Genomic DNA, 16,044 nt, shown 5'->3' with positions numbered 1-16,044 from the left:
TGTTATTGTCGCCCGCCATCTTTAATCCCTTGTATTCTTGGGCACCACACGGACCGAAATTTCTGCAGGTAATCAACGAAAACGCTATTTCGCCGTATTTTAGGATTTCCCTGGTGCTAGGATCTTCCTCCCTCCATGTAAACCGCCCCTGAATTGTTGATCTTTAGAAAGGAAATGGAAATTTCGAATTGACGCTCACTCCCAGGGAATACCGTGGTACAGTTGTCTTCGCATTGGCCACCTTTGGGATCGGACAGAAGAAAGTGGCCGTTGTAGAGAGGTTTTAAACAAGTGTCAATGTATGGACTGTCCGCCAAAAAAGTGACAGTTGTGAGAGCTGGCCGTTAGTTGAGGTTCGACTGTAGCTTCTATAACACAATTACCCGCATTATTCACGGGGCCGAGTTCCTTTTCCAATAAACCGATTCTTTTGACAACTCCTGAATACCACGTACCCTGTCTAATAGACGCCCCAATGACGATTACCCCATTAAAATACTAGGAATTACCAAAAAGGAGCCAAATCGTTTATTTCCTTGCATTTAAAAGGGTTTGCGCATTGCATCTTGTTCAATGTAAAAGTTCAAAGCAAGGTTTGGCTAACGATGCCGACAACATAATAACCCTGATTCTGACATCAATTACGGTTTGAAGGAGCGATATGGATCTCTTGACAGCCAAGACGTTTCGATTGGTGGACTGGATTTATAAACGACTTGATATTTTCGCTGAAAGCATATTACATGTAGTTCTATTAACGCCCTCTTGAACCCTTGAAATTAAATAAACGCCTCGGGCGTCAATTAGATCATTTACGGTAGTGCCAAATGAGCCGCTTATGTCCAGGACTAAACACAGGTATCGGGTATAAGTACTCTAATCGAAATCGAAATTCATTTTAGTGTTACTCCAAATATAACAGGTTAATTCTACTACAGCAATCTCCCATTTATGGGCCTCACTTTGTGTTGGTTGGCATCATGCAATTTATTTCCTTTCGATTTAAGACAATTTAAGATAAACGCGAGTCTATAGTTTTTTAAGGGTGTACACGAAGGCTTTAAAGGGATTTTTAGTACCCTTGTAGGGCTGATCACTGATTGGAGCTGTACCCTTTTCAGACTGAAGATACAACAAGAAATTGAATATGATTTTTTTTTTCATTGGATGTTTTATTTTTTTAAAAGATATTACAAAAGACCATTAAAAAATGTGAGAATTTTAAGTCGCCTATTGAATAATTTGGATGCCCAAGTCAGTCTTGGCAGTTATTCTTCCTGTGGAAATCAAAATAGCTCTTCTTAAGTGTCTCATAAATAGGCAACAATTTCCTAATTTTAAAAAAGGTAATAAATAAATGAAAACATCACGTTTTGAACAGTTCTTCTTACATCTTGAGTCAAAATTTGGACTGCAAATAGCCTGAAGCAGCAAGCTATTTTACTGGGGTTCTGTCACTTATTTAAAATACAAGAAAACAAAAAATCAGAAATAGTTATATTTCTGGCCCCCTACAGTGACAAAGGTGCTGTGTCCTAAAAATAATTCAATACCTCAATCATTTTGTCAGGGTCGGAAAGTTTATCATCTGATATTTCACTTTACTCCGGGCTCTTGCTTATAGCTGACGAGCCTTAACATTAACAAGGAACGTGTAAGATTTGAAACACAAATAACCATTTAGATGGAATTTCGACCAAGTAACAAATATGTCCCCCCCCCAAATATAGCACTCGTGTTTGTAATTGGCCAGACATCTGGGGTTATCTTGAGTTCCGTTCATTAGATTTAAAAGGTCGCATTGGCTCTCTAAGTACTCTAAGTCCAATCTGAGAGTCTATAGTTTCTGTACGGAGTCAAGGAAGTGTCATTTTCCGCAAAACATGTTCACTGTGCTTAATTTTGTTGCAAATAGAGTGTCCTTAAAAAAACCAAGGTGAACCAAGGCCGGGGAGGACTGTTAACTCTTAATTTTAAAAATCAAGAGTGAATCATCTCTTGGCGACATATTGGGTGACATTTTTTTAACAGAGATATTAAGCAACCACGACAGCGACGCAACAGTATTGTGGCATGAAATAGGATGAATTCGCGCTTCTTCAAGCTTTACCACTACTATGTGCTAGCTAAATCAATTGAAAATTCAGGAAAACGGAAAAGAAAGTCGTTTTCTTTCTTTCACGTCTTCCAGCAAACTTGAAATGGGGAATTTTCACGTTGTAGTATTGACGGCCAACTGAAAGTACAAAAAACCCTGATGCATGTGCGAAGTTGATGTTTTGCTAATCTAAACCTATTAATGCCTTTTTGCCATTTCCGTTGCTGTAGCCGTCGTTGTGCTCAAGCTCCTTAATGAAGTATATAAGCCGTTTCTAATGGCTTTTTCTTCTATAAATGCTTGGAAGATGTCCATTTTCCTTATATGGTGCAGGTATCCAGTGATTAGCTATCCACTTGGTTCCTCTTATGACGTCACAGCCCCCGTGCAAACTGTAGGGATCTCTCTCCCCAAGCCACTCGTCGTCAGAGTCAAGGAAGTGGTTATACCACATGATAGCAGTGCCCCGTTTCGGTGCTATCACCAAGTTGGCGTCCTGACAGTAGTTACTGAGATTGAAAGGATCGCCTTTCTTGCCTCGTTTTGATATAAGTGCCTGAAGATTTAGAATAGGCAATGTTAGCTAGACACCCAGCTTAACCCTTTATATTACGTACATTTATCCTCTGACCGAATTTTTCATCTTTAAGGCACTAAATGAACACTTTTCTTTTGATTCTCACTTCCAGTGAATACCGTAGAAACTAAATATAATAAAATTATGTACTCTTTCCAGAGTACACCCTTTCATAGTATTTAAACTTGAGACATTTTTGAGTAGGCTGGTGACCAGGCACCTATATTAATCAACCCTTTATTTAACATAAAGAACAGTTTTAGGAGGGCAAAACTGTACAAAAAAAAAGAAAAAAACGTTGGCGCTCTGAAGAGTCAAAGCATTTCCTGGTCTATGGTGATCATAGTGGGTGGGTCGGGGGTGGATGCCCCCCCCCCCCCAAGGTTTTTCTGAGGTTTTTCCTAGCGGATGAAACATCAGCACCTGACATTTTCAGTAGCTGTCCGTTCATCCCTTGCGCACATTTTGAGACAAATTTAGTGATGCTCAGTTGCTATAGTTACGAGATATGACTTCATAAGTAGCAGGTAGTCAAGCCATTTTGGAGTGAAAAGACATGTTTTTTCAACTTCTTTCAACAATAAAAGTAAATCTTGTGGCTAAAATTATGCAAAGTGCTTATGTATGTGTTACTTTTCATGTAAAGCACAAAAAATTACCATTTCTCTCCGTTTTAACCTGATTTCTAATTCTTGGTAAAATCCAAAATGGCGACCATTGTTGGTGACGTCACAGGCCTCCAGCAGCGCCACCACCCATAAAATATACCTCATCTTGCTAAGCAGGTCAAAGGCTTTCCACTAAGAGTAAAATCGTTTCGAAATACTGCAACATATGTCAAAAACTCCGGGGAAGGGTTCCATCCACGCACCCCCCCCCCCCCCCCCCCCCTTGTACCACGGTGAGGGTATGAGTTTGCGTGTACGTCCGAGGGTTAAATATCAAGGGAAAGGAGAATAACTACAGTCTTAAAAAGGGGACTGCCAGTCAAATCTTTAGCTTCATCTCAACGTGTATATACTATGCGCATGAGACTTTTCGGTGGTAAAAGCAATAATTGAACTAAAATGTGGAGTCCTGTTACTGTTACAAAGATGTTTAGTCCAAGGAAGAATACATACCGTATGGCACTTATGTCACAGTTTTATAAACACTTACCGACTCATTCAGAGTAGAGTTGTCGGCCACCACAAAAGCTGTTTCACCTCCTTCGTCAACGTCATTTAGATAGTAGAGTATCGTTACCATCCTGAATGATAATAAAGAAATCGAACATAAAACCTCTGGTCCAAATATAAATTTTAAGATATCAATTTTTTTTTGCCAGTGGACTATATTTGAGAAACAAAAACAAGAAAAAAAATAGACCTATTCCCACGCCGGGAATCGAACCCGGGCCGCGGCGGTGAGAGCGCCGAATCCTAACCACTAGACCACGTGGGATATCGGTGGTAGAAAGTCTTCTAATTGGGCTAACCATATTAGATTCTAAGAGACTAATATGCCTCGATTGGCTTAGCGACCTACCTGCAGGTCAGTAAACGGTAAATATTGTAACATATCAAAAATAAACTTGAACTAAAACTACGCGTGATTTTTTGTTTTGTTTTGTTTTTTCAAAATAAGCACTGTAGACATAGTGACCTCCCATTCATTCAGCTTGTATTCATTGAATGTTCCCCTTACTCTTCATTTACCAACTTCTAAGTACTATATCTGTTCTCGTGAAATCGTGATATAATTCCTTTACTTGTTTCTGTTTCCTCTCTCAGTTTATTTTCATTGCTACGAAAAACTTTCTAAAATGAACCCAGCAACGCACAAAACCAGCTGACTTCGCTTTCTCAACTTGGGTTCCGGGCCCCGAGAGTGGGTCTTTTCCACTCTCCGGATCCCTCAGTCTCTTTGCGCAGCCAGTAATCTACGCTTAAAATGTTAGTAGTAGAAAGGAATTGCCGGCCGAGGTCTATGAAATTAATGGATACCGAAAACATTCCCGGGGTGCTCCCCAATTAAAACAAAAACTCAATCGCGCAACAATACCATTTCCTAAACATTTCCATTAATTTGCGATTTCCTCATATTCACATCTAATTGCTGGAATTATAGTATTAGATTAAAATAATTTTACATCTTATTCTTTTCAAATCTTTTCTTATTATGTTTACGACCAATTAATGCAACTCATCACCAACATCCCACGTGGTCTAGTGGTTAGGATTCGGCGCTCTCACCGCCGCGGCCCGGGTTCGATTCCCGGCGTGGGAAAAAAAGGTCCTAGGTTTTATGTTTTATGCATTCCCTTTATATATTTTTTTTAATTTTCGGGTTTTATTTTGCTGTGAGCATCTCTCATACGTGCTATCGTTTTATTTGCAGCACGGACATAACTTTATCCACTTCAGGCAATCGAATAACTCTAAACAGATAAATTTGCGTTGAAGAATAACATCCCAAGGTTCTCACAAGCTTCAGACGCGGGAGTCTTGATGCGCCAGCGGTATTTCCCTACTCGATGGCTGGGCGCACGGGATCACTGAGCCATTATTAAAATTGACTAACCAGAGGCAAAACTCGCAGAATTTTGTGGGCATAAATAAGAGCATGTACTAAGCTAAACATCAACGGGGAAACACATAAGACCTCCATGGTAAGCGATCTATAACCTTTCTTCAACCCGCGCATCTGCGACTTTCACGTTCCCTATAATGCAATTTGCTTTCCCCTCATAATTTTGCATAACTGTTGTTTTCGAAAGTGCTATTTAAACAATGGCTTTATTTTACTTCTACTTTACCTTCAGGGTTTTGCTTTTTTTTCTTGTCAAAATTAGGGCTTTTGTTATTGAAACCTCATTGGAATTACCAAATTTATATTATAACGAAAGAAAGAAACGAAATGAATTCTGGTCTTCGTAGGAAAAAGAAGCTATCGTGAAAGCGGCCTATTTCTAAAGGAAAGATTGAAAACAATACTTGTACAAAATTGAATACAATACTTAGGCAAAACTTTCAGGTGCCCATAATTGCATTATGGGAAACGTAAAAGTCGCAAGTGGGGCGCCTATCGTTTTCTTCACTACACTCAGGCTTTTAGTATGAAACCCATTCGTCTTGAATATCACATTAATAGCGAAGCCTTTATAAAGAGCGGCTATCTACCTGCAGAGTCGGCACGGGTTAGTTCTGCTCCTTGTTTGATGACAGCAGATCATACTGGGGTCTCCAGTGATGGAGGAGTCGTAGTGAGCATGGTAATGACCGTACTTGTCATATTTAACCACCTATGTATGATACGATAGTCAGACACACCTAACAAGTGAGTCTTTATCTTTATTGAATTCGCCACAGTGACAGGGGATGAAACAGGACTAACGTACCAATTGATATCAACCCTCAATTATTCACCCAGCCCATGAAAGGTTGTACCACACCACCAGGGTGTACGCCCCCTATTCTTTGGGTTTTTTTACGTCCCACAAGAATCAGAACAGTGAAAGAACTGTGAGACGGGGCCCACGGTTTTCGTCCTTATCCGAGGAGACTAGAAATGTTTAACCATTTGTAGATGTCACAAAAAAGGCAGCACATTCTCCTCAGTTATTTTAAGACCCTACGTGTTCGTCCATCGGTGGTTTGAACCCGCGACCTCCCGCTCGACAGAGTGGTGCTTATCCAATTGAGCTAACCGGGCGGCGGTACAAATACGACATCTCGGGAATTTTTAAGTCAAGGACAATAAAAGTCATGCATGGGGAACAAGGGTGGCGCAGTGAGGAGACTTTCATCCGACTAAAACAAATTGCGGCGTTGACCGACGCCATATTTTGGTTGACTTTGTAACTAGTTCCCCTCTCTGCTCCACACCGTAATTTTTAGGGAGTTATTATAACTCCAAAAATGGAGTAAAAATTTTAGGTACAGGATAACCCCCTTTTTGGGGTTATTTTAACTCCTAATTTAACTCCGAATTTGGGGTCATTTTTACTCCTGAAAAAGAGTTCTTTTTACTCCCAGTCTGGAGTTAAAATTACTCCGAAATGGGGTTATTTGTACTCCTTACATGGGTTGTTTTTACTCTTTTTGGAGTTAATTTAACTCTGAAAGTGGAGTAAAAATTTTGGGTACTGGATAACTCCTTTTTTGGGGTTATTTTAACTCCTCAATATCTGGGGTCACTTTTACTCCTGAAAAAGAGTTCTTTAAACTCCTTTTTGGAGTTAAAGTAACTCCACGAAAAATAACTCCACTGTAAGGAGTTAAATTAGCCCCACTAGAGCAGTTATTATAACTCCCTGAAAATTACAGTGCAAGAGGTTCTTCTCGCGGTACTCCGGTTTTCTCTTCTCCTTAAAAACCAACACTTCCAAATTCCAATTCCACCGGAACACAGCAATAACACTTTCAAAGGTGTTATTTAGGCCTTTCGGTTGTTTCGTTGATAATTCTTTTAACATTACTAATTAAGATTGTTTTATGGCATTTTAAACGCTTGGGATTGTAAACAATGCAAACATTCGAAACAGTTCTTCATCGCCATATCCACTCAATCGAAGTAGCTCAGAAATAATCCGCTAGGCGTGGTATTTGCAACCCTCTTGTCCGTGTTTGAAATGTATTGAAACACCGTGCATGACTAGTGTTTGATATAATTTATTACTTCAAAGTTGGGTCTAGGTAGCGGATCAAAACGAAAAAAAATGTAACTTTTTGTTGATGAGAAACAGTGAAAAATCATTACATAATCTGTTTGGATGTGCTTTGTTTTTTCTTTTGTGATAAACTAACCTGTAGAGATTCAGCACCTTCAACTATTTTACGAGGAAGACCAGTTAACTTCTCGACCCTAAAAATAAAAAAAGCGTCACAAAAACTAAAATAAAATAAATAGAACGGCTAGCTTCGAGAAAACTGTTCTATTGGGGCGATGGAGGGTCGGAATGAAACAAGAAGATGAGTCGATGGAGTGAACAGAACAGATTAATTATTTGTCTTGTGACGTAATATCAGCCGCAATTGTCCCTGAAAAGGTCAGTTTTGGAAACGTGCTTTGGGTGAACTTGCGACAGATTAGTTCCCATTTCTTTGGATGCGTACAGCCGTCGACCTTTTGTAATATCCTATTACTTCTAGTTTTTGCACCAAATAAGTCAGTGAGGGTTGCCTCGATTCAACCAACATACACTAACAACCACATACCTGTCAATCATGTTACTTTGTATCGGGTCTGGTACAGTGCTATGTAGCCAGGCCGTGTGGCTATACCGAGCACGGTGTTTGGGGTGTTTTCGCTCCATTGTCTTTAAGTATTTAAGAATGTCATTACTGAGCATGCTTTGGTAAGTGTCATTGTTAATGGCGCCTGCGGAAATACAAAGGAAATCAAACTTGAAACATTAGCGCCTAGCATCATGGTATACAAAATGAAATGTTACGATAATATTGCCACATACCGGTAAAGCATGCACAAAAATGACAGACGCAGTTGTGGCTTTAAGTGCACGGGTAGGCCTACGCATAGTGATTGAGTAGGCCTATCCAATATTGCCTATCATTGGCCTTGTCTGATTGCCTGTAGACTCAGACGCGCCTTCGTTACGCTTTTGTTACGCGCTTTCGTTATGCAGTGGAGAAAGGGGTCAAGGCAAACCCAGAAAAGAAACTTTCCAAAGAAAAGCACTCATTTCTCTCACCTAAACAAACCTTACAACTGCGACGGCAGTTTCTTAGCATCCAATCAACATGTCCATCATCAAGACATTTTTGTTCTTTAGCAAGCGAAGAGCAGTTGGCAGCTAAGTCGTCACATCCACAGTTGTCGCACGATTTTCGGCAAGTAAATAACATCCATGTAGGATACAACTGACAGGCTCCTTCTTTGACCAGCTGTGAGCATGAAGCTTCGTTGTCCTCGCACAACGGACCTTCAAATCAATGATAATAAACATTCCATACTTCGTTATGAATGTCTAATACTGCTTTTGAAATAGTTATATGCTCACTTAATTACCCAAGAAAAATGGTTAAAAGAATTAAAACATGAGCTATACTTCAGATACCAAAACCAGGTTTTGTTGGCCAGTGTTTTTTTTTTTTTGAAAACCTGGTGGTCTTGGTATAGTAGTAGTGCTAATTCCCGTAGGTTCATCAGAAACATGGCTTTGGTAGTCTTGTTATCTCTCTTGTTGTTTTTGGGGATAAAACTTGAATCTTGCGTCTCGTTTGACGCGGCTATTTTTTAAAAAAGTTAAACTTAACAACCCCTCAGACTATCTAATCTAGAGTTGTCTTTTAAAAGACACCAGAGGCTCGTTTCTCGAAAGTCCCGATAATTAACGGGCCCGTAAAGCTGTTTTGGTTTACATGCAAGATTGAGGTTTCAGTAGTTTTGCATCTAACATGATAAAACTATCAGTTAATGAAACAAAATGGAGTAATTTGCTAACCAGGAACCGGGCTCTTATTCTTTATATTTCGATTTGAATATTTGATTTCGGGCCCGAAAAGTTACCGGGACTTTCGAGAAACGGGCCCCAGGTTATGAGAAATCCTTTCTCATTTAAGTTATATATAAATACTGTATATTCCATACCTGGGCCAAAATGAGTGATGTTCAAAACAGCAAACCTGTACAAGAAAAATAATTAACAATTATTGGACGAGTTTGAGCAAAATATCGTGATTTGTCAGTGGCGAGCAGATCGATTATTTGCCGATGCCGAAGGCTGAGGTAAATAATTGATCTGTGGTTTTATTTACGAGTACCATTAGCAGCCAAACACAGTTGAACGACATTGCGCATGAGCAGACCATTATTTGTAGGCACACGTGGTGGGATCTCGGCCAACAAAAAGGAAGAAAAATTTGGATTGAAAGATAATTCTATTTAAATCTACAATTGTAGATTGCATTGGAATGCAAAGGAGTATCATTGACAAGCATTTTTTTTGCAAACCACTAATTTCAGTCTCCTTTGAAGAGGCATGAGCTGGCTGCTATAGGAAATAAATATCCTCCAATATTTCCAGTGCTTATCTTGAACAAATGAAAGGTTAGTTTATCGGCTGTCTTACGATAGTAACTTAGGTAGAGACATTTGGACTGCTTTTCAATTAAAATTGTCAGTTTTGAGCAATTACCCTTTCAGGCACAAACCGGGGTGAACAACATCATTCCGGCATTACATCAAATTAAAATTGATCTGGAAATTAAATTGAACCCAAAATCGTTTTTTTCCCTCTTCTCTAAATAAGATAGTGAGTTCTTTTTCGTTCTATTATGCGGGTCTGTATATTAAAGAGAAATGGTAATGCTAAGGCTTTGGAATTTATCTTTTCCAATATTTTTTGCACGATAAAATGGTTTCATGACGCAGCAACAGCAGTAGGACTAGAAACATACTGTATGAAGTACTTGCATTTCACGGACGTCATCTTCATCTATATACAGGAAAAAAATCATCTCGACAGCCTTTATAAACTAAAAGAAAAAGATATAAAATTCAATCAACCTTCAAAAATTTGCAATTCCAACTTCTTCATGCAATAACTTCGTATTCAATAAAGTACCGTCCGATTGATGCAACTATAACAAAATTAACACATAAGGAATAGTGAAAATTATCCGATAGAATTGAAAAGAAACCTTGTAGTTGAAAGTTCATTTGAGGATCAGAGTTTTGTTTAGGTTTATTATAGCCCCTTGACTCACATAGTCATTTATTACCTCGAAGCAAGGCAAAAATGAACAGCGCGCGCTGTAGTTGGGTGCATGTAATTCAGTACCAATCAACCTGTTGTCCCTGTGAAAGCGGATGAAAAACCAACTGGTTTTTCTGAAGGCAGAGCGGTGCAATTTATACGCCGGTATAATTTGTTTTTTGGCGGAGCGTTTTATCTTTCTAACCTGATATTGCGAAATCGTTTAAAATCCGCAATCCACCGTAGCAGGAAAAACGGCTGATTCAACGAAATGTGCGACAACATAATATTAAACCTCGTATCCAGTGAGAACGCCATCTTTGTCGAGATCCCAGTTTTGGAAGTCTAAAACCGTGTCATCTGAAACAAAATAAACCAAAAAGGTACATGATAAACAAGCGAGAGAGTGATTCGTAGTTCACGGTATCAAACCGAACGTTGACAAGGAGAAATAGTGACGGAAGCAGCGGATTCGCGGAAGTGGAGTGAAGAAGAAAAAGACAATGTTGCACCATAACCTTTCTTCATAGTTATTAGAGGAGACTGGTTATGAAAAGCGGCAAACATCAATGATAAAAACAACAGTGCTGCAGTTTATGTTGGAAGCACCCTGAAAGTGCACAATCCTTCGTTTTCTGTTGGCAAATTGTTACAGAATAAATTAATGCAACGTTTTTATTGGTCAATACAATCAAAATGATAGGAATTCTTTTGAACGTTGTGCACTTTCAGGTCCACAAAAACATATAACAAAGGAGTCTGATGGGTTTCAGAACCATTCCACTCAATTAACTATGCTTTCTTATTGCCTACTTTAGAGGTTGGTGTTATTTTAACAGAAGGGTTTGCTTTGACGATTCAAGCGAGTTTTAATTACAGTCAGTTCAAAATAATCACCGTAAACTACCGCTTATAAGCCCTTTCTCAGGTATAGGTCCAGCGTATCAATGGAGATTTCTGGGTAAATGACTACCTACCCCTCCCCCAAGTCAACATTGACACCTATTTCTCCCTTAGGGCAAAATTGTGACTTGGGGGAGGGGTAGGTGGTTAGTTACCCAGAAACCTCAATTGCTCCCATCCAACTACCTATAAACAACAACACCAAAAAATACATCCGATCATAACTCCCCGGATATAAGCCCCCCTTCTAGCTTGTATTAAAATCAATTCGATTTATAATGACGTTTTGATGCTTAATTAAAATCCAGAAATGGTATTTTGATCGACACTGCTAAAACGTGTTTTGAAGCGCTTTTCCTATTCCGGTCATAAGCCCACGACCCCTAAAACCCCTCACAAAGCCCAAGGCTTTCATACGGCAGTTTACGGTAACTGAAAGCAGCGTAAGTCGTAATTCATACCTTTGCACACTTCACAGCTTTGGCGACAATTCTCCGACATGTAGCCAGGGTTCTTCTGACATTCGCCGTTTTTTGCCCATTTGACGCATCTGTAGTCATCGTCATAACAACTATCTAATGGTGAGAATAGCGGGGGACTTCTCACAACGCGATTAAACCCGGTAAACGTATCAGTGCGCACGCGACATAACTATAAAGGCTAGCCTGCGTAGCAAGCGTTTCCGTTAGGTTTCGGAGCAAAAAAAGACCGAGGAAGGGGATTTTCGGTTTTGACCGAGCGAGAAATGAAACGAGCTTGCTCCATTTGTCGCGCGGTCAGTTTGACTCTCGTTCCTCGTTCTTTGCTCCTAAACCGTACAGAAACGCTTGCTACGCAGGCTATATAAAGGCATGAACAGTTGTTATAATATTTTTAGGAGACTGAGCACGATGCAAACGGATTTTTAAGGTTCTATAACACTCCTCGCATTTTTTCAATTCGAGGCATCAGATCAGAAAATCAAAGTTTAATACATGCCCAATAACGGAATTGCCTTCCTTAGCAGATATTTCGACTAGCAGTTCACATCCATCCAGTTGTATTTTAGCTGTTTTTGCGATGTCTTCAGGCAGTCGTTCGGCTATTTACTCTTCGCAGAACGAAGAATAATGATATAAATGTTTACTTACCACTAATTTTGTCCCTGTGAGCGCTCTCTTCGGGTAGTCTAACCTCGCTCAATGTAAGCCCAGCGTCATTTGCTTTTTGAATAAGATGTTCGCATTCCTCTCTTGTCAAAAAGTCGGGGATTTCTTAATGCAAAAAATGATATTTAAAACCATGGTTATCTCAATCACTAGAGTTCCTCCTAATACAAAATGAATTGTCTCACGACCTTTAGCCCGGCGACTCTCCTACCCGCCCACCTTCTTATTTGTAGACAATCAAAAGTACGCTATTAATGAATGATCTAGGCTTATCTCATTCTCTCTTGATGTTAGTCACTCTTCACCGGTCAATCCCAATGCTTATTAATCTGGCTTATCAATTTAGATTAGCCGATGAACGTGACTTCTTAATCTGGCTTATTAAGCACCAGCAGAAACCCTGGTAGTAGATCAGCTTTTATTCGGTCATTGGCATATTCAAACATGTAATAATGCATTTTAGGAACTGTTTTTGACTAAAACCGAACTTACCGAACACAGGGGGCTTGAGCGCTCGAGTAATAATTCTGTGAGTTTTGTCTTCAACTATTTTTACCATTCGTGCATGCCCAACCTAGAAAAGAAAAATTTATAAGAGAGTAGAACCGAGGTTACAGTAGACCATTAAACACAAAGACGATTCTACTTTGCATGCTATTTACTACTTATTGGTTAGCAAAAGTCTAATTTTCTCAATCCCAAAATGCAAGAAAGAACCTGCCCCCAACCAAACAAACGTCTGTAACAAACAAAATTGATTTTTTTTTTTTTTAAATTTTAAGATGTTCTTTCCAGTCGTTTTGAAGGACGTTCGCTAACTGGTCCCTGTCAAAACAAAAAACAAAACCGTGCAAGTGTCTATTCTCTGATGTTTCTCCTCTAGGAAAAAAAATATGAAGGCCAAATATGGTGATTTCCTTCCAGTATATGTTCGTATGTGTCCCTGTGGTTATGTATGTCTGTCATCATAGTTTTTTTTAACAGAAAGGACGCTAATTTCTCAATAAGTATTTTTAACAGTAGGTGGAGAAAACATCTGCTAGTTTTGCTATGCCATTGGATGTATTTACTGTGGAGTTATTTTTTCTCGATTTCCCATATTAGCAAGCTCAATTGCTTGGAGTGCGTAAGTGCATTGAAATTTCTCCTTAACAGGAATTTTGTATGTGTAAGGCGAGACACTTATTAGTATTCTGGAGACGCAGGAGGCCATGTTTTTCATTTATACATGAAGCACTTTCCCCCAGCCCCTCATCCCACGTGCACCAAACTAAACTGATTGAACGCTGCCTGAAACGCATAACCACACACTTCTACTGTAAAATTTGTGATGAAAAAGAGAAAGACAATCTGATTAAAATAAACTGATAACCTCTTTTCCATCAAGGCGAAATAGTGTTGGTGTGAAGACCGCAGAAGATCTCGTGGGAGCACACGTAGCCGCTTCTGTTGCCCAGGAAAAGAAGCAAAAGTTATCTCCAGTAACATTTCGAGGCGGATAGAAAGCTGCAAGGCAGAAAATACCACTCTGACAGCAGCAAGTGATCATAAAAACTATTATTGTAAACAAATTTAGGGCAACCATAACTGTCGGTTGATACATTGTAAGCCACTAGTCGGTTAACCAAATTTGATTTGAATACTCTCCTTATTGGTGTAACAGCAATTGCGAAACAATATTTCACCTGTTGTGTTCGTCTATTTTGGCAGGTTTTAACTGGTCGGATAAAAAATCAGTAACTTGTTTTCGCGAGGCTATCACGCGCGCGAACGCGCCTCAGAGCGCCATGGGAAAGAAAATTTGATTATTTAATATGCATCCAAGAAACTTGGTTCTGACAAAATCGTTCTTACGTTGGCCCCTCATGTTAGCGGATGTGAACTGTCTTACTAGCTTATAATTCCAAGCAAGAGAGGATAAAGGGGACAGAGAAGGCATCCCCCATACACACCCTATTCCATAGGTAATTCGTCTTGAGTTATTTTTAAGACCATAGATCCCAAGGGGGATTAGACAACAGCCAATCACATAGCGCGAATGTGTTCCGCCTGGATGACTCATGCTCAGAGCCACGCGTCCTTCACGAATTGACGCAGAAAAAAATGGCGGAAGATGCGGAGAGCGATATTGCAATTTATTTTGTCGACGAAAATGACTAAAGAGAGATTTCTGCTAAAGCTGTGTCAGCGAAACAGAAATTAAAAAAGAATCGCCCTTCCTCTCTTGTATAGAGCTAACAGTACAGCAGGGAAATCCTTAACACACTGAATACATTCTCTCAGGATCATTTATAATTTACAGTTTGAAGAGAGCAATTTCTGGTTTGATATTTATTCTTTTATTAGTCTTTTATTATTCAACAAAAATAACACTTGGCGTCCTACTTGCTTTATTATACAAACGACCGGTTTCAATAGACCGGCGAATTTTCTCATTTTATTAAAGCACTGAGGTTACGACAACTTCGAGTTAAACTGATTTCACGGGTTGTCGAAGAGTCCTGCGATTCCCTTTTCCCAGGTGAGCGCCGACTCATTTCGCTTCAATATTCAGAAATGTTCTTGATCTCTTTACGCTTTCATTGCCTTTCGCCCGACATGTTTTGCACGGCGCTTAGTCATGCGAAACCTCCACGAAACATCCACGCAGCGCGCGAGGTAACTTTATCCCGATTCTAAAAATAACTCGAGACGAATTACCTATGGAATAGGGTATGTATGGGGGATGCCTCCTCTGTCCACTTTATCCTCTCTTGTTCCAAGGCATATACAAATTGAGTTTAACTTTATATCTGACATCCATGTTATACTCAATTGGCAGCTGTCAAAATGGGGTATCTGCTGACCAGTGTCACATGAGTGTATCGCGTGCTCAGTTATACAACTCCTTGAGATGACGTGTTCATTAAAGTTCTCCGCTGACTGGTTGTGGTATTCAAGTGATCGCAGACTCAGAAAAGTTTGCTTCAGAAGGGTATTTCTTATTCACTTTTGTTCTTGGCTAAGTCTATATCAGTCATTCATTAATGACTTCGTTCGATAAAAAGAGATTTATTTGGCTTTAACTGACTAAAATATAGGAATTTAAAGAATCCAAAAGGGAAGAACTGACATCTTTACAACACGTGCGTCTTCTCCAGACTGATCTCCATACATTTCGTTAACAAATAAATAAGAGAATTTGATAAAACATCAAAGCTTTGTCCCTTTAATGATCATTTTCATTTATTAATCCTCAAAGCCTTTCCGCCGATGATGTTTGGATATTGTTTAGAGAAAATCGGTTTTGGTCACTCTTGGAATAACCGGACTGTTAATTTTAGATCGGCCTGTGCGATTTTAAGTTACGCCCTGTATTGCACTCCACGGAAACATTAGCATATTAACAAAATGTCCAATATTTCTTTATTGTGCAAAGCAGAAACTAAATATTTATATTTTTTAAGAACGTTAAAACTGAAAACACTGAAAAGTGGACAATTCATCTTTTACAAAACGTTTTTCTCGGCCTGTAAAACTAGTAGATCGTTTTCAGTCACGTAGTCAGCAGCTTTGCAAATTGCTTGGAATAAAAGAAAGTTTTAACACGTGAAAAGAGTTCAATTCCCACCGGATTTTT

At 39.4% G+C, this 16,044-nt stretch overlaps 1 protein-coding gene and 2 non-coding genes across 3 annotated transcripts; 1 reads left to right on the top strand and 2 right to left on the bottom strand.

Annotated features, from left to right (window-relative positions):
- Positions 1 to 1,203: 1,203 nt before the first annotated feature.
- LOC140926934 (transmembrane prolyl 4-hydroxylase-like) lies at positions 1,204 to 14,325 on the bottom strand. Its single transcript, XM_073376608.1, has 13 exons — positions 13,798 to 14,325; positions 12,918 to 12,999; positions 12,408 to 12,530; positions 11,739 to 11,852; positions 10,670 to 10,734; positions 10,092 to 10,153; positions 9,267 to 9,301; positions 8,368 to 8,598; positions 7,874 to 8,036; positions 7,463 to 7,520; positions 5,837 to 5,958; positions 3,834 to 3,924; positions 1,204 to 2,654 (listed from the first exon to the last, which is right to left on the bottom strand). The coding sequence occupies exons 1-13, from the start codon at positions 14,026 to 14,028 to the stop codon at positions 2,373 to 2,375; spliced, it is 1,659 nt and encodes a 552-aa protein (XP_073232709.1). The 5' UTR covers positions 14,029 to 14,325; the 3' UTR covers positions 1,204 to 2,372.
- On the bottom strand, positions 4,047 to 4,118 carry Trnae-cuc (transfer RNA glutamic acid (anticodon CUC)). The gene has a single exon. It is a non-coding gene; the product is annotated as a tRNA-Glu (tRNA).
- Trnae-cuc (transfer RNA glutamic acid (anticodon CUC)) lies at positions 4,872 to 4,943 on the top strand. Its single transcript has one exon. It is a non-coding gene; the product is annotated as a tRNA-Glu (tRNA).
- Positions 14,326 to 16,044: the final 1,719 nt, after the last annotated feature.

Source organism: Porites lutea, chromosome 2 (assembly GCF_958299795.1).
Source record: "Porites lutea chromosome 2, jaPorLute2.1, whole genome shotgun sequence".
In the NCBI taxonomy this organism is placed as follows: Eukaryota; Metazoa; Cnidaria; class Anthozoa; order Scleractinia; family Poritidae; genus Porites; species Porites lutea.
Note: the sequence above shows the minus strand (reverse complement) of the source record. Positions and strands in the feature narration are given on the sequence as shown.